Source organism: Cladosporium halotolerans (assembly GCF_011745625.1).
Source record: "Cladosporium halotolerans strain TM138-S3 chromosome Unknown Sca80, whole genome shotgun sequence".
Lineage (NCBI taxonomy): Eukaryota > Fungi > Ascomycota > Dothideomycetes > Cladosporiales > Cladosporiaceae > Cladosporium > Cladosporium halotolerans.
Window position 1 is genome coordinate 617 of NW_027191531.1, and position 23,144 is coordinate 23,760.

Here is a 23,144-nt window from a genome sequence, read left to right on the forward strand (position 1 = left end):
GCGAATCTAGTCAATCTTCTGCCGGTGGGTGAAGGGGAGGCGGAGGAGCGAATGACGTTTTTGGTCGAGCTGAGTGGGCCGCTTGGGACTGTTGATGCGGTGCAGCGAGCGGCGGGCATGAGAAAGGCGCCGGAGGTGGTGGGTGGGTGGAGTGTGGAGGAGGAGAGGTCTGTTGAGATGTGCATTGTGGATAGTGAAGGGAAGAGGAATGTTTTGCGATGGGCGACTGGGGAGGGCGGGGGGTTTGAGCCGACGATTTTGGTGAATCCGAAATCGATGCATTAATCAGTACCTATTGGAGCGGTCACGACATTACATCACGACACACCAGCAGTCATTCTTTCGGCCGTCGAGATTTCACAGGTCCAGCTCCAGACTATCCAGCAAATCAACTCACCCATAGACATCACTGACATACCTGTCCGCCTTCTGTTTCGCAAGCCACTCCCTCGCTTCCTCAACGCCAACCTGCCTATGTTCCATAACAGTCCTCTCAAGCAATTCATTAATGCTTTTCGCCAGCTTACTCGCACTGCCACACAAGAAAACCTTCGCTCCCTGCCGGAACAGTTCCACAACCTCACCCTTCTCCGCTTCCAGCCGATCGCTCACATACTTGAACCCGCCGCTCTCCTTTGGCTTCCGCGAAAAGGTCGGGCGCAGCGATACAACGCCAGCCCTCTGCCACGCCTCCAGCTCCGACCGACAGATGTAGTCTTTGTTCGGGTCGCGGCAGCCAAAGTACAGCAGCGCGGCGCCCAGCTTGAGGTTCGGCTGCGCCTGGGCGATCGCCGCGCGCTCCTGGATGAAAGCGCGCATGGGCGCGAGACCTGTGCCGGCGCAGATCATGATGATCGGCGTCGCTGGGTCGATTGGCAGGCGGAAGTTGGTGGCCGTTGGGCGGATGTAGGCGTGGATTTTGCCGCCGGCTAGGGCGTTGGAGAGGTAGGACGAGGCGACGCCGTGGAAGGGTGTGGAGTGGTTGTAGAGGGATGGGGCGGTGAGGACGTCGTAGAGGATAGTGGCGGTTCCTGGGGCGGAAACCAATGGGGACGATGCGATGGAGTATTGGCGTGGCTTCATCGGCTGGAGCATGTCGAGGAAGGCCGCAAAGGAGAGCTCGCATGCGGGGAACTGCTCGAGGAGGTCGATGATGGAGGCGCGTTTTGAGAGGACTGCTGACTCGTAAACTGATCCTCCAAGGCGTTCCAGCTCAGCCTTCTGTTTGGGGTCGGTGGTTTGGGATGCCAGGAACTCGACTTGCTTTCGTGAGATTGGAGTTCCTATCTCGACGTATGCGGCCAAGAGACTGAACGCATACTCGGTTCGATCGTGTGGCTAGAACATGCTCGGTCAGTTATACTTCCAGAATCTTGCAAGATGCAAGCGCTCTTACTAGAAAGCTCTTCTTCGTCCCGGACAACTTGATCAAAGCATCGACGGGCAATTCAAATCTTGCCAGTACACGTTGCACAGCGTGTCTGTGATTGGTTGGCAAAACAACAAGGTAGTCACCAGCCTGGTACATCGCATCTTTCGGAAGCTCGACATCCATCAATTTCTTCTCAGGACCCACGGAAGTGTCGGCAAGCTGTGTGTGCTGACGAACAGTCCCAAGCGTCATTTCTTTCTCGCCCAGCATTTCCGGACGATCGACTGACATCTCGACCTTGAGCTCCTCCTTCCGGATACTAGTCTCCCCAGCAGATCGGCTGAGCGTTTGCCAAAGCAGCTCTGAGAACTCATCGAAGGCGCCGACGATATCTCCCGCTGCGTTTCCGAGGCCCATGGGGCACAATCTGGCGGCACCCGTCTTCCACAAGCTCTCGTCGACCAATCTCGGGATGCGATGGTAGGTATTGACCCAGTCGGGGTTGCCGCACCCGAAGACAGCGTACTTGACACCTTGCATTGGGACGCCCTCGCTCTGGATTTTCTCCAGCCAGGTAACGAACTTCCGGCCATTGTCAGGCGGCTGGCCTTCGTAGGAAGGAGTGATGAACACAACCGGTCTGTCTTTGGGGACGTGCTCGGTGGCGGAATCGAGCGTGCCCACTGTGGCGGAGAAACCGTGCGAGGACGCTGAGTTCTGCAGGGTCTCGGCGAAGCTCTTGCAAGTGCCTTGGTTGGAGCCGTAGAAGATAGCGAGCGGTGCCAGACCAGTTGCAGTCTGTGGTTTCTGGCTGGCGGCTTTGGCTGGGGTTCCGTTGACGACACTGGGCTCAGTAGTGAGTAGGCCAGAGTAGAGACCTCTCCCCGACCGCAGCCTGACTTTGATGTTCCACCCGACAGGCTTGATGGTCAGCGTCTGGCGAATGTTCATCTCATATGACGGGTCAGCCATCTCGACCTGGAATCGCTGCAAGATCAGCGCCACGGCCATGGTCGCCTCCTGCCACGCGAAACCACGTCCAATGCAGGAGCGCACTCCGTTTCCAAACGGTTTCCACGAATGTGGCGGCAACGCCTCAAACCCACCGTTAAGCATCCTCTCGGGTCTGAACTCGTTAGCATCCTCTCCCCAAACGGCCGGATCGCGGTGGATGGCGGAGATTCCCAGGATCGCTGTGTCTTTGGCCTTGATGCGATACTTGCCGCCGCCGATTAATTCGTCCTCGCCCGATTTGGTGTGCAGCCCGATATTTGGCACAGTAGGGTGCAGCCGAATGGTCTCCCTCAGCACGGCCTCGATGTACTTGAGTTTGTCCAGGTGGTTCACGCTCAAGGGACCGTCGCCAACGATTTCGTCCACTTCTTGTTGAGCGAGATGCAAGACCCTAGGGTGCTTGAGCATCATTAGGAACGTGAAGCCCAGAAGTCCTAACAGAGGTTCAGTAAGGAATCTCTCCAGGACTCTCCTCTCAACTTACCTCCTGTCGTGTCATGACCAGCAATCTATCAAAGTCAGCACCAACCCCACTACAAGGCCAAATTGGCACCAACATACCAAAAAAGTCAACCTATCAGGAGAAACCCCGTCAGCACCGCAATCACATCAACCAAGGACAGACGCAATCCGCCCGCAACACTTACATCTCATACCTAACCAACTCATCACTCATCCCCTCCCCCCTCTCATCCCTTGCCCCCAACATAATCCCCAGCAAATCCTGCTCCCCCTCCCCGTCCGCCCTCCCCCTCTCCTTCCTCTCCCGAACCAACTCATCGCAAACCCCCCAACAAAACTCAATATCCCGCTCATACCTCTCCCCCGCCCACCTGCGCACCCTCGTCTCCAACCCCGTCCTCCCCGCCCTCCGCCCGCTCTCCAACAACGCGTCCAGCGCCGCCGTCACAAACGGGTGCATCCCCTCGCGGTAGAAACTATTAAACCTATACCCGAACGCGCACAGCGCGATCGTATCGAGCGTCAGGCGCGTGAACGCATCGCTAACGTCGATCTCCGCCTCCGGGCCGAAGCGCTGCCAGCGCGCGAGCATCTGGCCCGCGACGTCGAGCATGTCCGGGAACATCCTGCGGACGGCGAGGGGCCCGAAGGCCGGCATGAGGAGGGTGTGCGCGAGGGCCCATTCCTTTTCCCAGGAGTGGGCGGTGAAGAGGCCGGGCCCGGTCAGGTTGCGGACTTGCAGGAGGGCGCCGGCGACGGTTTTGGTGAAGCGGGACTCGTCGCAGAGGGAGGTCGCGAGGGATTGCGAGCCGATGTAGACGACGCGCGTGCGGACCATGTCGAGGGCGAAGATCGGGCCGTAGTGGGTTGTGAGGGTTTGGTAGGAGCGGAGCATGTGGGAGGGGTCGGTGTCGGGGAGGTTGCCGGTGAAGAGGTGGGTGGGGGGTTGGGGGATGGGGAGTTCGGTTGTGGTGGCCATTTTGGGGGTGGGTTGGTTGAGTGGTTTTTGTCGTTTGGAGGGTGGTGGTTATGGAGACTGAGATGAACGACATGGCGTGGGCTCATATAGGTTACAGTGCTCAATTACCTTACAGCAGGTAGCCTCCAACCACGCAAGCACCGTGGTGCCACCTTGGATGAGGTTACAGGCTTACCGAGCGACGCGCATGCGTCTGTCCCATGTCGAAGGCGAATGTCAGAGTACGATAGCTCAAGGCAATAAGATTCCTAGGCCTCTAAGGTGTGGAGCTCTTGCATGATCCCGCATTGAGACGAGTACAGACGAGCTCATAAAGCACGTGTGTCAGCATCAGGGGATCGTTCCGTACGACGAAACAGCTACAATGTGCATGGGGGAGCTGGGAGCTACGGATCGAGTCGTATACGTCAGAGGAGCTTGCATGGTCTGCCATGAGAGTTGTGCCAGCGTTTGTGCAAGTGGTGGATAGAGCGAGGGGGGAAAAGGCTCGTGGTGGTAAGGTGGATGTTAGTTGACAGCTTCAGATGAAGTCCGTGGGGAAAGTCGCAGACCTGCTACCCATCACGTGCAACCTCCAATGAGCTTACAACGCGGCTACTGAAGTCGCCAAACACGCACGAAACTTGGGGAGAAATCCTTTCAACAAGCACGAAACAATCCAACGGTATACGCGTCGTCGCATTTCCAACCTCTACCTCACTCCTTTTCCCCAGAGGCGGGGGAGAAGTCTTATGTACAGTTATGACCAAAATACATCTCCACAGCCTCTAGCAAGGTAAAGGCGAATGGTTCGCCAAGGAATAGACAATCCAACTCCCGGCGTCACGCCACGCCACGCCTGTCGTGTCCAGGGGGCCGGGTGTTGTCAGCCCGGCTGGCAGCTCAGCTTATAATTTCGCGAAAGAAAAGAGACGGCGCAGCAGCGTGGTGTGACGTTGATAAGGGATAGAAAATGTCGACATGGCTTCCGTTTCAATTAGATTAAAGTCAGAAGGGAAGGAAAGATGAAAGTGAAGGAAAAGGAAAGTTATGACCGTGAAGATGCCGAGCGCCTTCTGGCCGAGTTGGATGACCGTCGAGTCTCGAGAGCGCGTTCTGTCGTGGAATGCTGAAGAGAAGCCCCTGTGTGCCCCTTTCTGGTAGTAAAGAGGAAAATGCGCGCGGGTGTTACAAATTGGTCGAAATCGTCAAATGCTTATATTTTCAAATTTGGTTCGATTCGCGTGCGCGCTATTTTCAATAGGTCGAGGGCGAGTCGTCTTCTTCCTCGCACGAGCAAGTGGGGAGGCCTGGTGGAGCAGAAAATGTCAGAAATGGTTCGATGGGGATCATTGTGGTTTCCAAATCGGGGAAATGGGCATGGGCACAAGTGGATATTGTGGCTTGGTTTGTGAGCACGCGAGCGCATAGATTGGTGTAACGCCAGGAACCCGAAGAGTTCAATTCCCCGCCATGAGGCCAATGAAAGAAACGTCCCCTCTCGTTGGTCGTCAAACGCGCGGAAAACCGAAAAGTCAAAGCAGTGCACAAATGCATGGACGGGGGAAATCTTAGGAAATTAAACGCTCACCTTCCGTCGCCTTGTGAAGCGGGATGAACTCGGACCACTCGGGCAGCTCGTCGTCGGACGCGGTCTTGGCTGCGGTCGAAGAGAAGACCTCGACCTTAAATCCCGGGATAGTCTTGTGGTCGATCTCCTGGCCCTGCGGGCCAGCAACCTTCCAGCGAAGCTTCTGCTGCAGGTAAGTGTCGACGTTCTTCGGGGTGAGATCGGCGATGCCGCCGCGGGTGTACTCGTAGACCAGGGTACGGGTGATCGGGATGCCGTAGTAGGCGGTGATGTTCTTCTCGGTCATGCCGGGCTGGGCGAGCACACCGGCGGGGCCGATGAGGTTCTTGTCGAAAGACCAGGAGGTGGGGTCGGGGTTCTCAGGCTCGCCGTTAAAGAGGAAGACGCTGTAGGAGCCGTTGAGCGCGTAGCGGGGAGTCTGGACGTGGCAGATGTATTGGTACGAGCTGCCGTTGTTGGCGCGCAGAGGAGTCGAGTTCTCCCTCAACGGAGAAGCAGTGCCGGTCGGGAAGGCGGGAGAGGTGCCGTTGCCGGCGTTGTAGCTGACAGATCCAGTACCGGCGGAAGCAACGCTGGAGGTAGTCGTAGAGCTCTCAGAACCACCAAGGCCGAGGTCAAGGCTGAAGCTAGCGCTGAAACCAGTGGAGGCGGTGGTGGCGGGACCCTCCTCCTCGGTAGAGTCGCCCTGCTCGTACGAGCTGGCGTAACCCTGGGGCTCGGGAAGAGCGGTGCGCTTGGTAGAGCCAGCAGTGGCGGTGGCGCCGGGACCGTAGAGCCTGTTGATCTGCTGCATGATGGCGTTGGGGCTGCCGTCGGTGTTGGCGAACTCAGGGTAGGTGTACTTGAAGGTCTTCCAGTCACGAACACCGTTGGAAGTCCAGAAGTCACCGTTAGTGTTTCTGTGGAAAGGAGTCAAAGGAGAGTTGGCGTTCTGGACCTGGCCAGCAGGGATAGTCCAGGTAGCGTGAGGAGAGGCCTGAGAAGCGCCGAAAGAGTTGGGGTTGGCGCCCTGCCACAGAGCGAAGAGACGGTCGACCATCATGTGGTGGAGCCAGAAACCGGGGTCGAAAGCAGCAGTGGAAAGGTAGGTCATGTGGCCAGCGGAGGTGCTAGAAGAGCCGGGACCACCAAGGGTGGTGTGGATGGTGTTGTGGATGCCCTCGAGCGAGTTGGAGCACCTGTTGTTGCTGGAAGTGTCGCCGGCGAATCCGGCGTAGTTCCTGCAAGTGCTGAAAAGCTGGTAGACCTGGTCCTGGAGAGAGGCACGGATGTTGTTGAACGCGTTGGTCGAGCTCTGAGTGACGGAGCTGGCGGTGTTCGAGTTGCTGTTGGGGTAGCGCAGAGTAACCTGCCAGTTGATGAAAGGAGTGTAAACCATATCCCTGGGGTTCTGGAAGTCGTGACGGAAGAGCGGGTTGATAATCGTCTGCATGCCGGTGGGGGTCTCGACGGAAATATACTTGTCGCTCATAACGTTCGGCAGGGCCGGGTAACCAGGCGCAGGGTGGGCAGCCCAGTCCCAGTAGGGGAAACGCATGGTCGAGGCGGCACCGGTCATCCAAGCACGACGGTTGTCCGGGTAGGATCTGGCGAGGTCGTTGACGACGTTCATGAAAGCCTGCTCGAAAAGGGCGAGGTAGGCGCGGTGCCAGGCAGGGAAGAGAACAGAGTCGTGGGTGCAGTAGCCGTCCGTCCCGCGGCAGCTGCTGCACTGTCCGACACCGTCCCAGTTCTGGCGAGGCACACCGTGAATGCCGGCAATCTGGTAGTAGGACATGCGCTCGTTCTGGCTCATCTGCTGGAAGCGCTGCAGGCCGAGCACGAAGAGGGTCCACTGGTTGGGCTTGGTGAAGAGCATCTGCCTCACTTCCAGACGGGGGTAGACGGCATTCTGGTTGACACCGGTGACGGCGACGTAGCCACCGGACTGCCTCTCCTCGAGGACGTGCGGCTCGTCGACGATCTCATCCACATCCTGGGCGAAGGGCGTGGAGGAGTGGGCGAAAACAGAGGAAGCGACTGACAAGGTACAGAAAAGAGAGGAGAACTTCATGGCTGCGGTTAAGGAGAGACACAGCAATGAGGTTTGAACAAGGGAAGAGAACGACGGTTGAGCGGGTTTCGAGGAAACGGGCACTCGTCAGCGAGCAGACGCAGCGAGAGGGAAGGGTAAAGAAAGGCGAGGGGAGGTCAGAGAGGGTGGAGCCCGGCAGCGAGGCGTGAGACAGGACGGCGCTGGGTGGTGGAGGCTTACAGTTCGCCGGGCGGCGGATCAAGGCCTTGGAGGGCCGTGAGGGCACAGGCGGGCGGCGCATAGCCACGAGAGGGCAGCGTTTGAATCGCTGGCGCTCCGCAGGGTCTCGTTAACAGGCGGGCGGGCGCTGGGTGGTGCGTGGGCTGCAGCAACGGTCGACGGTCGCCGGCGGGGGCCAGTAGGCGAGAGGGCAGCGCCTGAGGCGAGCCAGGAGTGCAAGGATAGGGGGGAGCCACTATTGGGAGATCTCCCGCGCGCCTCTCGCTCGTGTTCGCCCGCGCATTGTGTATTTGTGTGTGTGTATGCCATGCGTGCGGAGACCAGCAGCTCCTCATCATCAACCACCGCGTGAGGGTCAGCACACCTCAGGCCACGCGACATGCTGTGAAATCCTCACCACCAGCCGTGAACACGCCCATTCTCGCAGTGCAGTCCAGCAAGCGGAGTGGAGCCCACAGCGCCCTCCCCCAGCCCGGCGGCCAGCATCCCCCCGATCTAAATTAGGCGCCGAAACTCTCGCCCCCAGCCTAACCGGCGCCAGATCATAGTCCAAACACGCTGGCTTGCCCCCCTTTAATTTACTGCTGCTGCCGCTACCCGAATGCTCGGGCGACACGATCACCGGGCCTGCAGCCAGCGGCGGTCGTGCGCCTGCCCGCTCCAGTAAAGGCCCATCCGCCTAAAACGCGCCCGCATACTTTGGCTCGTCGTCACGGGATCCGATCAGAGTCAGGCAGTCAACAATAGGCTCCAGTAGTGCCGGTGCGCAACCACTGCTGTTCCTCGCCCACGTTGCATTGCGCGAACGAGCGCCGTGCACTTGCTCGCAGTTGCTGCAGGCGAAGCCAAAACGACGAAGACGTTCGCTCGCTCGTGCCAGCCACGCCGCCGCCCAGGCTCGCTTATGGCGGGCGAACGCTTCCATTCACGCGGCGAGACAAAGGGCCACTGTCTCGGAGGCTCTGGGGCTCTTCTTTTCTTGCGTTCGTTCCTACAGAGTACACGCAACGCAATGCGAGACCCGCATGCGCGTGGAGGACAGCACGAGGCGGTGCGACCTGTCACGGGATGCGCGTCGCTCACCTTCTCCCACAGCTGCAATCGAGATTCGCGTGTCTGTCTAAGGATCAGGCAGACTGGCCGAGCAGTTTGTCAGAAGCATGCGAACGATTATGGAATTTCCGCCCAGGCTTCTCCAACCACTAGCACAACCAGATCAACACAGGCTAGGTAGCACCTACACTACGTCCAGGAAGCAGCAAATCCCCATGCCCCAGCGATCGCGCTCGTCCCAAAGCAGCAGCACCACCTCATCTAATAAATTGCATACTACTACCCAAAGACTGCGGACCGCACGTTCCGTGCAGCAGCTAGCTTGCCCGCACATCCTCCACGCAACTGACGAAAGGAACGCTCCCAATGCAATCATCCCCCTCCCCTTCGGAACCGGCACGCGTCTGCGCCTCCCCTTTCCGTCCAAGTCTGCGACGCGGGAAGAGAAAGGTGGAGAATAGGATGCGAGATGCGAAACGCACGGCGCCGCTTGCTTCCTTCGGCGGTGCGCTGGTAGGCCAGCGTTTCACGCTGCGGAAGTCTGTGTGCCTGCCTGCAGTCGCTCGAAGGGAAATCGAGGTTTGCGTTGCGGTGTCGTGCGCCTGTTCGCAGAACATTCATGGTTTCCACCGTCAGTGGTCGTATTTCCAGCCATGACGATCTGGGTATGCCACGTCGCTTAGGGCACATAAAACCACATCCACGCGATCAGCGCGCCGATCGTCCGTTCGCTCAACGTGTCGACTCGTGACGAACGGACGCCCGGCACCAGAGCAGAGCACAGACGCGCAAGCCGATCCGCTTGCTTCTTCTTTTCGCGCGCTGAAGACAAACCCAAAAATGAGAGCGTCCAGGAGAGCAGCTGTTCCCGGGAAAAATACATACCTCAGCACGCGAAACGCGGACGGGAAGTCGAAGGGTTGCGATCGACGACGCGTGTCGTGACAGCTGGGTTTGCCCTGGTTTGCCCTGCCCTGACCTGAGCCGGGCGGGCTGGCTGGCGGGTGGAGAGACGTGTGTGTGTACCTGCAGTAGTCTGTTCGGAGAGGCGAGAGCTGGAGCGTCGGCTTTGAGAGCGTCGTGGTTTGACGGGTATAATAATTCAGCGGCCTCGACGTAGGTCGAGCATGCGATGCAGTATATGCATAGACTATCACTCCTACCATTGTCAGGGTGTCATGCAGAAAAATATACCTCGGCTGATGAGAGCGAAGCACTCCATCTTGGCTGTTCCTGTTCCTGAGCGCAGGGCTGAATCGCGCAATATAATGCAAGGTACCAGCACGTGGCGTGCCTGCCCATGGGAAAGTAAATCGAAGAAGCAATCTAGGGCGTCAAGGTATCCATCTCTATTTATTTGATTTCGAGATCGCCGCTAGGAGTAGCAGTAGCAGTCGAGCGCGCTGTTTAGAAAGTCTACCTGATCTAGGGCTGCACGACGGGCACACTCAGGATCACGCCTTGATGGGATAATGATAATAGAAAATTCCACGGTATGGTCATTTTGGTACTCCCAACAATATTTATCCACAAAAGCCCAAGTGTAGAGGTGGTAAAAAAACAATTGTGACCCAGTGTACTGTAACTCAAGTCCATCTTGCTCCCCTCCCTGCCCTGGCAAGTTGTCCAAGAAAAAGAAAGATGATGTAACGCCTCTAGAGATATCCAACGAGACTGGCGGCGGCGCCGCGAATGCTTCAGAACGATCGATGCTATGCGATCTTCTTAGAGCGCGAGCATGGCGCCGACGACACCGATGGCGGCCAGGCCGGCGACCTCGACGCCCATGCGAGGAGCGGCGCCCTCGGAGGCGGCGCCGCTGCTGCTCGCTGCGCCGGTCGGGCCGGTGCCTGCGTTGCGCGCTGTAGTTGGGCCGGCGGTGCCGGCGGTGGACAGGACGGTGCCGTTGCCGGAGGCGCTGGGCATGCCAGTGCCAGAGGCGACGCCGCCGGAAACGCCGGTCGCGAAGGTGGAGGCGCCGGTGATGGTGCCGGTGGAGTCCATGTCGGTCGAGTTGGCGGAGGAGCCGGTGGAGAGGTAGCCGGAGGCGGATGTGGTCTTGGAGGAGCCTGACTTGGTGGAAGAGGAGGAAGACTCGGCTGTGGGGTGGGTTGGTCAATTTGACGGTTTCACCTGTGTCGCGGGAGGTGGGTTGTCCGGAACTTACACATGCTCTCGCCGGCGTCCTTGCAGACTTCCTTGAAGTATTTGGTGGCGGCGTCCTCGTGGTCACCGCAGTTCTCGGACAGGTAGCTGGTCACCTTCTCGGAGGACTCGGAGCAGATGGCCTTGATGTCGGCAGGGTCGGGGCACTCGCTGCGCGGGTTGTCAGTCTGCGATCTTGGAATGGCGCTCATTGCGGGTATGCGACATACTTGACGGCGGCGAGAAGGCAAGCCGGGGGAGTTGCGACAGCGACGCGCGCGGCGACCGCGAAGACGGCGAAGACGGTGGTGGCCTTTGCGAACATTGTGTTTGTTTGTGGTGTAGGTGGTGTGGAAATTACGGGAGTACGGTGAAAGTCGTGGGTGAAGAAATAGAAAGTAGTGGGAATGCGCCTCAAATGAGTGAGAGGTAGCTGGTGGTTACGAAAGAATAGAGAGTGACTGAGTGAATGTGCTGCGTAACGCGGTTGCTCGTGATCGTAGGATGAAGGAGTTGGGAGAGGCCCCCTGGCTGGGCTTCGAAGTCAGCCAGCCCGTCCTCCGCCAAGTGGGCGGCTGCGCAACGTCGGGCTAGGCGCGAAAGCATGTGTGTGCGCGGCCAATAAAACCCTCGACAGTGTCTCTCGCGGTATTTGATGGTATTTCGCGTTCACAAGAGCAGGCAGAGACACTTGCGTAAGTGATGTCCTCAATTTACTCGCTGACCCAAGTCTTACAGTATGCTCACGGGGCGCGTGTCGCCTCACACGCTGCAAGGCATCAACAATCGCCAGCGCACGCCGCTTCATCGATCAAGCAGCCATCACTTTCTGGGTCAAGGGACCAGACTCGCCAGACTTTTGGACGGCACATAGTACAGGGTCTCCCCATTGTTTCTGTCTTCGGGGAAATTTGGAAGCAGCTTTGACGTTCAAGCTACTATTCCCGTGCGAGGTACTATTGCTGTACGTAGAATGCCACACCGCACAGAATTGCTTGTGTTTTCATAAGGCAAGGATGCTATGACATGCTGCTGGCCCACGGACGTGCAGCTATGGCAGGATTTGGGCGGTGATCACCGCTAGTCGGTCTGTTGGTGGGGTTTGCGCGATGATTCGGGCTGCAGTGTTTACAGCACCTGCACGACATCTGCCCGACACGCCCTGCAGTAAGCTCCCTTTGGCGAGCAGCGCCGCGCATCGAGTGCATGTTGTCTTCATCGTCGTCTGAAGAACAATACCTGCTTCCGTCGTCCTCGATCATCGCAGCGTCACGCCCGTTTCACTCGCTCTCATTTCCATCGGCGGCCCCGGCTCCAGAGGCGTCCCGCACAGCCGGGCCCAACGGTCGTACTTGGAACGTAGTTGCCGCCCTCGAGCCAGCCTTTGCCAATCGCTGCCAGCACCCGACCGTGCTGACGACGGCTGAAGATTGAAGGACGCACTACACTACCGCTCGACTGTACCATATTTTCACCCGCCCACGCGACCCGGCCTGTCTTCACACGCCGTTGCCCGCGAACCGTCCAGCTCGACATCCCACACAGCTCGACCCGCTTACTTCGAGTGGCAGCGCTGTGAATCTAGGACGCGAACGAGCCGCACCTGGCCGCACACGGACGCCAGTGCTATGCTTGCCTGGACCAAGGACAAGCGAAGCTCGACGCCGTCAATGTCCCACCTGAGGTCGACGTCGAGCCGCACATAAACTCCGGCGCTCCGGCTCGAAGGACGCCCGCCATGCCAGCCCTACCTTCACCTCCCGCTGCCAACACCCCGCAAGGCCACCAGAAGAACCCGAGCGGCTCGCGACCACTCACGGCGAATCGCCCGGCTAGTAGGGGAACACCGAGGCAACAGCAAAATGCAGGGTCTGGAGGATCCCGGCCGACGAAGGTCAGAGGAGGAATGCCGTCAGAGGACACAGAGTTGAAGGCCTCGCGGCCACCAGGCAGAGATGGAGCGCGTGAGAAGCCTCCAAGTAAAGACGGTACTGTGCAGCGTACAGCGAAGGAGGTAGAGGGATTGAAAGACTTCGTGAGTGAAATCACCCGCACCATGCCACTGGTGTCTATGGGAGGGTCCCCGGCTTTGAGAGAGAGATGTACGAATGGGCTGTCAGGAACGGACAGGATGTTCCATTTAGGTCAATGGAGGTTTTGGTCTGGATATCGGGCCACACTTTCATTCGACCACTCGCTCTTGCCGTGAAAATAAAGAATTTCATGCTGACCCTCTGTAGCAATTAGGCGACTGTCTCGGCCGTGGCGCCTTTGGAAGTGTCTACCGAGCTCTAAAATGGAGTACCGGAGAGACCGTCGCCATCAAGCAAGTTCGACTATCAGATCTTCCTAAGAGTGAGCTGAACGTGATCATGCAAGAAATCGACCTGCTCAAGAACCTCAACCACGCCAATATTGTCAAGTACCATGGCTTCGTGAAGACCACCGATAACCTCTACATCATCCTAGAGTACTGCGAGAACGGCAGCTTGCACAGCATTTGCAAGAACTTTGGCAAATTCCCGGAGAACCTCGTCTCCCTGTATACGTCCCAAGTATTGCAAGGCTTGCTGTTTTTGCACGAGCAAGGTGTCATTCATCGTGACATCAAAGGCGCCAATATTCTCACAACAAAAGAGGGCTTAGTCAAGCTGGCCGACTTTGGTGTTGCGACCAAGGCCCAGGGTCTGACAGAAGGCAGCGTAGTAGGCACGCCCTACTGGATGGCACCAGAAGTCATCGAGCTCTCAGGCGCTACAACGGCCTCCGATATCTGGTCTCTAGGTTGCACTGTGATCGAGCTGCTTGACGGCAAACCGCCATACCACAGGCTGGCACCAATGCCAGCACTATTCCGCATCGTGAATGATGATCACCCACCTCTACCGGAGGGCGCCAGCCCATTGGTGCGCGACTTTCTCATGCAATGTTTCCAAAAAGATCCCAACTTGCGCGTGACGGCGAAGAAGCTCCTCAAGCATCCCTGGATCATGAGCACCAAGAAGGAAGAAAAGACGAAGAAGCCCACCGAGTACGACCAAGCCGTGAAGAGTGTGCAGGAGTGGAACGAAGCGCTCAAGTCGTCTCCGCCAAACCCACAAGCGTCAATCAGACGTCTATCAGGCAGGCCGAAATCGAAAAGCCCCATCCCGCCCATGGTACATGAACCGCCTTCCAAGCAGCTGTATGAAGCGACGGCGACGGCGAAAGGTGGCCTCCAAATTGGTCACCGCAAGACGCACTCGGCTCAATTGTATCAGGAAGCCGAGGATGCGGATGACAGCGATAACTGGGACGACGACTTCGATTCTGGCATTTCTCCCGCGGCTCTCAAGTTCCCTCTCATGAAGCCTAAAGAGACTACTGCTGGCGATTTTACCGCCGAGAAGCTGAAGCAGTATGCGAGTCTACGACTTCCACCAGAAACCGATGGCAACGTCGATGATTGGGATGACGAGTTCGAGGGAGACCTTACCGTGCGCTCCGACTTGCAGCTTGATCAGGGAGATGTTCTCGAGACCGTCCGCCCGTTCTATCCTCCCCGGACAACAAGCACTGAGATGAGGCACAATCCACCTCCGCTTGGGCTTTCATTAGCCGAGCAGAGACGGCCGTCTAAGGACTATCAGCAGCGAAAGCTCTCCAAGGACTCACAGCCCACGACCCAGATCTTGCGGCCAGCGGCGCGGCCATCTTCGGCAAGATTGAAATCAAGTCAATCCTCAAAGAAACCCTCAAGTCGGTCTAGCAGTTTCGAAGAGCCCGATGTGGACGATGACTACTCAGATCTCATCCCCTTGGATGAGCTCGCATTCCAAAGGAAACTGGCGTCATTTTCCCCAGCGAAGAACCCACATGCAGCCAATATGCGCAACCTGCACAAGCTCGGCGGGAGTGTGCGGCGATCGTCTCCCAACCTCGTACACGACGCTGCTGACATGCGGCGGACTCGCAGCTCCGTCGAGATCCAGAAGTACGCCGAGGACGAGGAAGACGAGGACTTCACGGATCTTCACTTTGGCGATAACGCTGAACAGGAAGTGCATCTCGTCTCTGCTAGCAAGCCAAAGGCAGCGTCGATCCCCAGCGAGTCAGCATCGGGATCCGAGCGCGGGACGCTCAAGCTCAGCGGCTCATCATCGTGGCTCGGAGATGAAGAAGACGAAGACGATCCCTTCGCTGCGCTGGAAGAGGAGCTGGACGATGTCGATCTTGAGTCCAACGTCGCCCGTGACAAACACGCCAGGCTTTGCACACTCGTTGAGGGCTTGGTCTTCGATCTGAAGCTCAGCCAGCCCGAGGACGTACTAGCAGAGATTGTCGACCAGCTGCTGGGGATTCTCTTCGAGAGTCCAGACACTAAGGGTGTTGTTGTGGCATCACACGGCATGCTTCCTATCTTGGAGATCCTCGACACTTGTTTCCGGCCTCTGACGATCTTGAGGCTTCTGAAGATCGTCAACATCATCATCAGCAACAACGTGGAAGTCCAGGAGAATCTTTGCTTCGTTGGAGGCATTCCGATTGTGTCAAAGTTCGCCCACAAGAAGTACAGCAGCGATATCCGTCTCGAAGCAGCGAACTTTGTGCGCATGATGTACCAAACATCCACCCTGACACTTCAAATGTTCGTGAGCTGCGGCGGCCTCAATGTCCTGGTCGAATTTCTGGAAGAGGACTACGATGCCGACGCAGGCCGAGAGCTGGTCCTTGTGGGCGTCAATGGTGTATGGAGCGTCTTCGAGCTGCAAGGCCCGACACCGAAGAACGATTTCTGCCGCATCTTCTCAAGGAGCTCAGTGTTGTACCCTCTGTCTTTGGTGCTCAACCGCGTTCTGGACGAAGAGGGCGAGCTCGCCGATCTGGTGGAAGGCCGCATCGTCAATATCTTCCTGCTCTTTTCGCAGGCTGAGAACCATGTCAAGGAAATGGTGGCAGATCGCATGGTGCTCAAGCGCGTGTTGAAGGATCTGAGGCGGATGAGCCCAAATCATCAGGTCACGATGCTCAAGTTCATCAAGAACTTGAGTATGTTGGCCACTACGCTCGACGCGCTGCAGAACAGCAACGCGATCGAGGTGCTGACGGATCTGCTCAACGCGAGCATGAAATTGCCGCACTTCCGCGATGTCAGCAACCAGGTGCTGAACACCATGTACAACTTGTGCCGCTTGAGCAAGGCCAGGCAGGAAGATGCGGCCTTGTCGGGAGTCATTCCCCTTCTGCAACGAATCGTTAAGACCGAGCGACCTCTCAAGGAGTTTGCACTGCCAATTCTGTGCGACATGGCACATAGCGGCAAGGTGGGCAGGAAGCTACTCTGGCAGAACAAGGGTCTTCAGTTCTACATTGGTCTGCTGGCAGATCAGTACTGGGCTGTGACGGCCTTGGATGCCATCTTTATCTGGCTTCAAGAAGAAACAGCCAAGGTGGAAGAGCATCTCCTTGCCAGCGCCGGCTTCAGCGAAGCCATCGTGCAATGCTTCAACGAAAGCAAGGCAGACGCTTTCGAGAACCTCCTCGAGCCGCTCCAAAAGCTGCTCCGCCTGAGTCCTCCCGTCGCCGCCAGCCTCGCCCACCCAGACCTCTTTACCCGCACTATCCTCCGCCTACACTCCAAAAAAGCCCTCGTCCGCCTCAATCTCCTCCGCATTATCCGCAGCATCTGCGACGCCTCCGACGAGCAAGGCGCCCTCATCCGCACCTACGGCCTCATCGACAGCGTCGCCGACCTCGCCGCGCACGACCCCGCCATCCTCGTGCGCGAAATGGCCTCCGAGCTCGTCCGTAGCTCTGAGTACACCGTCCGCCGCTCCCTCGACATCCGCCCCGTGCGCCGCAGCTCCAGCAGCACCATGACGCCGCCCCCCATCATCCCGCCCGTCAGCAGCATGCCGCCCACCCCGACGCTCGGCAGCGCATCCTCCTTCGACAACCGCCCCTCCAGCCGCGGCTTCTTCGACTTCGGCTTCGACAACCCCCGCCCCCGCCCCAGCACCGCCGTCGCCTCCCCCTACCGCCCCGTCAGCCGCGACAGCAGCTCCGCCGGCTCCCAGCAGGGCAGCAGCTGGGGCAACGCCGCCTCGTCTTCCGCCGCTGCGGCGGCTGCTTCCACCAGCAACCTCAGTTCCGCCGCGAAGAGCAGACTCCCCCGCACCAGCACCGCAAACAGCAACGCCCGTCGCCCGCAGAGCAGGCTCGGCGTCGCCGCGCAGCACCAGCAGCTGCAGCGGTCTTCGTCACCGCTCGAGAAGGCGGAGACGCCTACGCACGCGCCTGCCGCTGCGAGGTCGAGCGCCGCGGCGGTCGCGAACGCAAGGAGTCGGAGGCGGCAGACGGCAGCGGGGCCTGAGGGGTGGAAGTAGAGTGGCGTGGGCGTGCTGATCTGATCGTGGAGGTCTCGCACTACGGCCTTTCTTTCGTCTATTTCTTTTTTCCTTTTTTTTCTTCCTTGGATTTCTTGTCGTCTCGGCTCAGCAAGCGAGCATGAGATACACCCTCTGCATCTTTCTTTCTTTCTTTTTGCCTTTTGGTCTCTCGTCACATCTTGGCCTTCTCCTTTGCATTTTCTTCTGCTGGGTGGGCATAGCGCAGGCGTTTTTTGGGGAGAAAATCTTCTCTTTCCTGCGGAAAACGCAACGGCCGCGATGGAGCTGATTCGTATGGATGCAGATACGTACGTCTACCGCTACTACTGCCAAAAATTTGAATGTAATCACTCTTTTGTTCACCAAGTGTGCTACGTAGTGGTGGTGGTGAAGGTGCCATGGGCCGTTTCACAGCAGTGCGTTGCAGCCATGGCTTTTTGGCGGTACAGTCACAGACTGACTGGTGTTACGTCGAGAAGAATTCGATGTCTTTGAGATCGTTTCATTTTTCGTACAAGGATATATGTAATGCAAGCTTTCAGCGCTTTTCTCTATCACAGCGAAAAAGATCTCCCTAACAAATGTAGATCGAATTCCACTCTCCCACTCACTCACTCACTTTCACTCCCTCCTAGTAGCATCACTCCAACTCGCTCACGAGGCCTGGCCCCTCTTAGCAAGCAAATTCAGCGCGCTGCCGGCCAGCACAAACGCGCACTGGTCCTTGCTCAGCGCGTGCTTGAGCGGCACGCGCAGCGTGCTGCCATCCTTCTTCTTGACCAACAAGTTCACCGCCGAAGACGAAATATCCCCCCCTTCGGCGCCGACCTTCAGCGCGGCCGCCAGGCCCTCCGTGGCCACCTCGTCGCAGCCGGCGAGCAGGTCGTAGTCGGCCTCGTTGACGAACGTGAGCGGCACGACGCCCTGCTTCTTGAGGTTCGTCTCGTGGATGCGGGCGAAAGACTTGGCGACGATGAGGCGCGCGCCGAGGAAGCGCGGCTGCAGGGCGGCGTGCTCGCGCGCGGAGCCCTCGCCGTAGTTGTGCTCCGCGACGACGAGCCAGGGCTGGGCCTGGGACTTCCACTTCTTGGCGAGGTCCGGGATGGTGTGGGCGGAGCCGTCGGCGTCGAGGGCGTGGTTGGTGGCGCCGGTCTCGGCGTTGACGGCGCCGATGAGGGTGTTTTCGGCGATGTTGGGCAGGTGGCCTTTGAATTTCAGCCAGGGGCCGGCGGCGGAGATGGTGTCGGTTGTGCATTGGCCTTTGACTTTGAGGAGGATTTTGAGGCCGGTGAGGTCAGTGGGGGCGCCGGAGGTGGTGGGCCAGGGCTCGAAGGGCTCGAGGACGGCGAGGCGCGTGGAGGTCGGGCTGATGATGACTTCGGCGCTGGGGTCGGGCTTGACGGTGTCGGGGGCGAAGATGGGGTTGCCAGAGGCGAAGCCCTGGCCGGGGAGGTCCTGGCCCACGGGGGGCTCGAAGCGGAAGCTCTCGCCGGAAGGGGTGGTGAGGCTGTCGGTCATGGGGTTGAAGGTAGTGCTGCCGGAGTATGACATGGCGGTGACGAGTTCGGGCGAGGCGAGGAAGTTCATGGTCTTGCGGTTTCCGTCGTTGCGGCCGGGGAAGTTACGGTTGTAGGAAGAGAAGATGGCGTTGTTCTCGTCCTTGGGGACCTCGTCAGTGCGGTTCCACTGGCCAATGCAGGGCTAGTCGTAGTTAGCTAATGTCTCCAATTCAATCTAGATTCGTTCTACTTACTCCGCAAGCGTTAGCAAGAACGGTGCTACCAGCCTCAGAGAAGGTGTCGAGAAGTCCGTCACGCTCGACAGTAGCACGAATCTGCTCGCTACCAGGGGTAACAAAGAAGTCTGCCTTCGGCTTCAAGCCAGCGGCCTTGGCCTGCTTGACAAGAGACTCGGAGCGGGTCATGTCCTGGTATGATGAATTGGTGCAGCTACCGATCAGGCCGGCACCGAAGGTGGTGGGCCAGTTGTTCGCCTTGACGGTGTCCTTGAATGCGGAAAGAGGGGTAGAGAGATCGGGGGTGAAGGGACCGTTGATGTGAGGCTCGAGCTTGGAAAGGTCGATAGTGATGACCTTGTCGTATTCGGCGCCCTCGTCAGGCTTAAGAAGGTTGTGGGCACCGGGGGAGCTCCAGATGGCATTGGCTTGGGTGGCGATAGGACCACGGTGGGTGGCAGCCAGGTAGGGGTCGTGGGAAGTGGGTGTGTACGGGAAGACACTGGTCGTAGCACCAACCTCAGCACCCTGTACAGACAAGTCAGTAAGTGACATCCAGCATAAATCAATTGCTCAACAAGGAGACATACCATGTTGCAAGCAGTCGCCATGCCAGTGCACGACAGGCTCTTGACGCCCTCACCAAAGTACTCAATGATGTATCCCGTGCCACCGCGGACCGTGAGCTGGCCAGCCAGGTTCAGAATGATATCCTTGGGGCTAGCCCATCCACTGAGCTGGCCAACAAGCTTGACACCAAGGATCTTCGGCGCCTTCAACTCCCACGCTGCACCAACCATAGCGTCCACAGCATCCGCACCGCCAACACCGATCGTAATCGCACCCAGACCGCCAGCGTTCGGGGAATGCGAGTCCGTGCCCAGCGACATGAGACCAGGCGCAGAGTAGTTCTCCAAAACGGTCTGGTGGATGATGCCCGCGCCAGGCGGCCAGAACTCAATGCCGTACTTCTTCGCCGCGCTCTCCAGGAAGTCGTACACCTCCTTGTTGCCGTCGATGCTGTTCGCCAGGTCGAGGTCCGCGCCGCGCTCGCCGACGATCATGTGGTCGCAGTGGATGCTGCTGGGCACGGCGGTCTGCGGTAGGCCGCAGCTCATGAACTGCAGCAGGGCCATCTGCGCCGAGGCGTCCTGCATGGCGACGCGGTCGACGAACAGCTTGAGGTTGGCCTTGGAGCGCACATCGCGGCCGCCGTTGGTGTTGGTCAGGAGCGACTCTTCCGCGTTCTCGTTCAGGTGGCTGTACAGGATCTTCTCGGCGAGCGTGAGCTTCTGGTCGGGCAGCAGGCGGCGGACCTCGTGCAGGTTGCGGAGCAGCTTGGCGTAGGGTGGCGTGCGCGACTCGAGGGAGGAGGCGGAGGGCGAGGAGGACTGCTCGGCGACGGTAGCGAAACCGTGCGAGTTGGCGGCGGCGGCGGGGAGGGATCGCGAGAGCGAGAGGAGGGACTGTTGCCTCCTGGCGGGCAGGGCGGCCGCCGTTCTCCTTGCTGCCAACATTATGGCCGGCGTGGTGTGTGACTGCTCGAGGGGGAGTCACGAGTGTCGGGCAATGGCGAATGTGAGTGAATGGCCCACGGAACTTTTTGGCCGGGGGCCGATTTCGCTGACCATCGCGGCGCCGGTGCTGGTTGGCTGTCCGCCCGCCTTTCCCCAGACGCCTGCACTCCGCAACTCGGTCTGCATGTCAGGTACCGACATGTGGTCGTGTGCACGAAGTATTTTTTGGTTGTGATCTACCTTGGCTAGACCAGTATACTGAGCAGTGGGATTTCGTGGGCGGCGACTGATATTGCTGTACAATGCATATTGTAAAATGGGAGAAAAGTGGCGAATGGTTAGCACATTCATCTCATGGATCACATGTTGGTCCTGCTTCGTGTCGTTCGAGTGAACCTCGTCGAGATCAATGCTATCAGCAGAAAGCGCGACGAAAAAGAGAAGTATGAATCTCTGTATATTTTTTTCGATACCTCGGAGTCAAATACCGATGCCCATAGACCAAGAGCTCACTCATCAGCAATCGCAACTCAACGTCCAACCCATCGTCTCATCACCTCAACCCACATTTACATTCCGCGTCGCTCCATCCACTCGAGCAAAAAACCTCAGCAACTCTACAAAACCACAGACACACGTATGCAGGCTCTCACACAGGCATAATTAAAAAAAAACAACAACAACTATACAATCCTGCCTAGCCTCGCAAGACTCCTGAGCCAGTAGCCCAGATCAACTCATCGTCTAACCCCAACCCTAACCCTAGCAACCACACACGTCCGACAACTAGCACCAACCAAGACGTCATGACAGTTAGGAGCCCGCGCGACGATAGAAGTCAGTAGTGAGGTGGTTGGAACTACCCACCCGAGAAGGATATCCTCCGTGGTCGATTCGCGTGGAGCGTACCGCGCTACGGGATTCAGGCGCACTGCTCGTAGGTGAATTAAAGGAACCTTTCGACACATTGAGAAGAAAGGACAGCGTGAGAGGGCAGCCATGGCACTTTGCTGAGAGGCTACGAAACGAATTAATCTATCAGCACTGTTCGATTCGATTCAACAGGCCGTCTAGCTAGACTGTGTACACGATTGCGACACTTCCTTCCAAGCCCTCTTCGGCGGTGTCGTCAACCACGGAGCCATCTCGTTCCGAGAATGCAATGTTGCTCGCTCGCGGGCCGCACGCACCGGCATTCTGACGGCGACAGACGTCTCTCGGCGAGTGGCCCATATAGGCCCTAGATTCTCTGCGCTCCGTCGGAGCTTTACCAGAGCGAGCGCAGAGGTGTTTCCTGCGAGGGCTCGGGATCAACGACCGCGCTGGCGATCGCCGCAAAGCAGCTGGGGGCTTGATCGATGAATGAATGCTGCATGAGCCGACCAGGCAGGAGCCGGTTCGAGAATCGGGCGTAGGACCCTCGTGAATGCGGACCGAGGCGCATTTCCAGAAAAGGTTTCCCAGACACCACAACAACTGCATCCAACAATGCATAGCAAACGACACAGCAACAAACGGCCATGTCTCAGCCCCCCTTCGGCACCCGTTCCAACGCCCCGGAGCGTTGGCGACGAACGCTGGTAAGTTGCGGCTGGGAAACTGCCAGCCAGCCGCGCTGGGACGTTGGCAACGCGCGGAGCTAGCGTACCAGTCAAGGCGTCAGGCAGGCGGGTGTTGCTGACTACAGAGCTGCGGGTAGAGATTTCTGCGGGCGGATGTTGATACAGTGTCGTGGTGTTGCGGAGTTGGAGTTGGAGTTGGGGATCGCAGCTGCATTTTTGGGATGGGGGGGTTACGTGGAGGTTTGCTCGCTGGCAGTATTTGTTAGCATTGAAGTTGAGAGAGCACAGCTAAGATGATTTCAACTCACCCAAACGCGCCCTTCAAGCCCTTCACGGACTGCGCGGCGAGATACACCGTCAGGACCGGCACGGCCCTCTTCTTCCTGTCGCTCAGCTCGTGCGCGCCCATCGTCTGGAAGGCCTCGTCGTCGGACAGCTCCGCGGCGCCGTCGAGTTTTGACTTCCGCTCAATCTCTACAATCTCAGACGACAGAGCGCTGTACTGGAAGACCTTGACGCCTTTGGCCTGCAGGTCGCGTTTGGCGATCTCGGCGACGCTGATGAGTTTGCTGGACCATCGGGACTGGGCGCGGAGGATTACGAGGGGCGGTTTGGTGGTGTCGGTTTGGGGATTGACGGCCGGCGAGAGGGCTGTTATTACGGCGGTTGCGCGGGAGGAGATTTGGGTGTTGGATTGGATTGCGAGGGAGGTGGTGGCGTATTTTTCTGAGAGAGACTTTTCGTCGAAGGCCATTTTGGCTGGATGGTCTTGCTGATATTGCAGTAATCTCTGCGCCGCACCTAGATCCAATGGCGTTCGGTCCTGTCCAGCCGGATGCGGTATAATCGGTGGCGCGATTGGCGCGAGATCATGTGACGGTTGCGAAATGAATTGTCGAACTAAGGTCATGTGACAGACGAAATCTGATTGGACGGACGACCATTCGCCGCGGCCCTTCCTATATCGGACGGGATGAGGGCACACGCTACTCTCGCGGCGAAGTCGGGCGACGTTGTGCTCCAGTCAGCGATCGCCCCAAATGAAAGTTCAATCACCTCAGATCAGAGTTCAGGTCCCGGGGCAGCGCGAGTCGCGGGCTGCGCCGGGACGAG

General features: G+C 58.3%; 6 protein-coding genes across 6 annotated transcripts; 1 reads left to right on the forward strand and 5 right to left on the reverse strand.

Annotated features, from left to right (window-relative positions):
- Positions 1 to 393: 393 nt before the first annotated feature.
- On the reverse strand, positions 394 to 3,827 carry WHR41_09258 (uncharacterized protein; the record flags this gene model as incomplete). The annotated part of the gene is made up of 5 exons (XM_069377862.1): positions 394 to 1,338; positions 1,397 to 2,820; positions 2,871 to 2,895; positions 2,948 to 2,960; positions 3,034 to 3,827. 5 exons carry the CDS (start codon positions 3,825 to 3,827, stop codon positions 394 to 396), a joined length of 3,201 nt encoding a protein of 1,066 aa, XP_069225126.1.
- A 657-nt stretch (positions 3,828 to 4,484) lies between these two features.
- WHR41_09259 (uncharacterized protein) lies at positions 4,485 to 7,758 on the reverse strand. The gene is made up of 2 exons (XM_069377863.1): positions 5,398 to 7,758; positions 4,485 to 5,116 (listed from the first exon to the last, which is right to left on the reverse strand). Exons 1-2 carry the CDS (start codon positions 7,448 to 7,450, stop codon positions 5,064 to 5,066), a joined length of 2,106 nt encoding a protein of 701 aa, XP_069225119.1. The 5' UTR covers positions 7,451 to 7,758; the 3' UTR covers positions 4,485 to 5,063.
- A 2,280-nt stretch (positions 7,759 to 10,038) lies between these two features.
- On the reverse strand, positions 10,039 to 11,367 carry WHR41_09260 (uncharacterized protein). The gene is made up of 3 exons (XM_069377864.1): positions 11,080 to 11,367; positions 10,872 to 11,020; positions 10,039 to 10,803 (listed from the first exon to the last, which is right to left on the reverse strand). The coding sequence occupies exons 1-3, from the start codon at positions 11,172 to 11,174 to the stop codon at positions 10,430 to 10,432; spliced, it is 618 nt and encodes a 205-aa protein (XP_069225121.1). The 5' UTR covers positions 11,175 to 11,367; the 3' UTR covers positions 10,039 to 10,429.
- Positions 11,368 to 12,022: 655 nt separating this feature from the next.
- WHR41_09261 (uncharacterized protein) lies at positions 12,023 to 17,214 on the forward strand (the record flags this gene model as incomplete). Its single annotated transcript, XM_069377865.1, has 2 exons — positions 12,023 to 12,884; positions 13,090 to 17,214. Exons 1-2 carry the CDS (start codon positions 12,588 to 12,590, stop codon positions 17,212 to 17,214), a joined length of 4,422 nt encoding a protein of 1,473 aa, XP_069225120.1. The 5' UTR covers positions 12,023 to 12,587.
- A 657-nt stretch (positions 17,215 to 17,871) lies between these two features.
- acoB (putative aconitate hydratase, mitochondrial) lies at positions 17,872 to 20,506 on the reverse strand (the record flags this gene model as incomplete). The annotated part of the gene is made up of 3 exons (XM_069377866.1): positions 19,543 to 20,506; positions 18,971 to 19,480; positions 17,872 to 18,918 (listed from the first exon to the last, which is right to left on the reverse strand). Exons 1-3 carry the CDS (start codon positions 20,467 to 20,469, stop codon positions 17,872 to 17,874), a joined length of 2,484 nt encoding a protein of 827 aa, XP_069225123.1. The 5' UTR covers positions 20,470 to 20,506.
- Positions 20,507 to 21,455: 949 nt separating this feature from the next.
- Positions 21,456 to 23,144, reverse strand: WHR41_09263 (uncharacterized protein). Its single transcript, XM_069377867.1, has 2 exons — positions 22,340 to 23,144; positions 21,456 to 22,280 (listed from the first exon to the last, which is right to left on the reverse strand). Exons 1-2 carry the CDS (start codon positions 22,939 to 22,941, stop codon positions 22,262 to 22,264), a joined length of 621 nt encoding a protein of 206 aa, XP_069225122.1. The 5' UTR covers positions 22,942 to 23,144; the 3' UTR covers positions 21,456 to 22,261.

Coding starts and splice junctions, on each gene's coding strand:
- WHR41_09259 (XM_069377863.1), bottom strand. CDS start 7,450: ATGAAGTTCTCCTCTCTTTTCTGTACCTTGTCAGTCGCTTCCTCTGTT. Junction 5,117..5,397: donor GCTTCACAAGGCGACGGAAG/GTGAGCGTTTAA, acceptor CTGCTCCACCAG/GCCTCCCCACTTGCTCGTGC.
- WHR41_09260 (XM_069377864.1), bottom strand. CDS start 11,174: ATGTTCGCAAAGGCCACCACCGTCTTCGCCGTCTTCGCGGTCGCCGCG. Junction 11,021..11,079: donor TGCCTTCTCGCCGCCGTCAA/GTATGTCGCATA, acceptor CAACCCGCGCAG/CGAGTGCCCCGACCCTGCCG. Junction 10,804..10,871: donor GGACGCCGGCGAGAGCATGT/GTAAGTTCCGGA, acceptor CCCACCCCACAG/CCGAGTCTTCCTCCTCTTCC.
- WHR41_09263 (XM_069377867.1), bottom strand. CDS start 22,941: ATGACCTTAGTTCGACAATTCATTTCGCAACCGTCACATGATCTCGCG.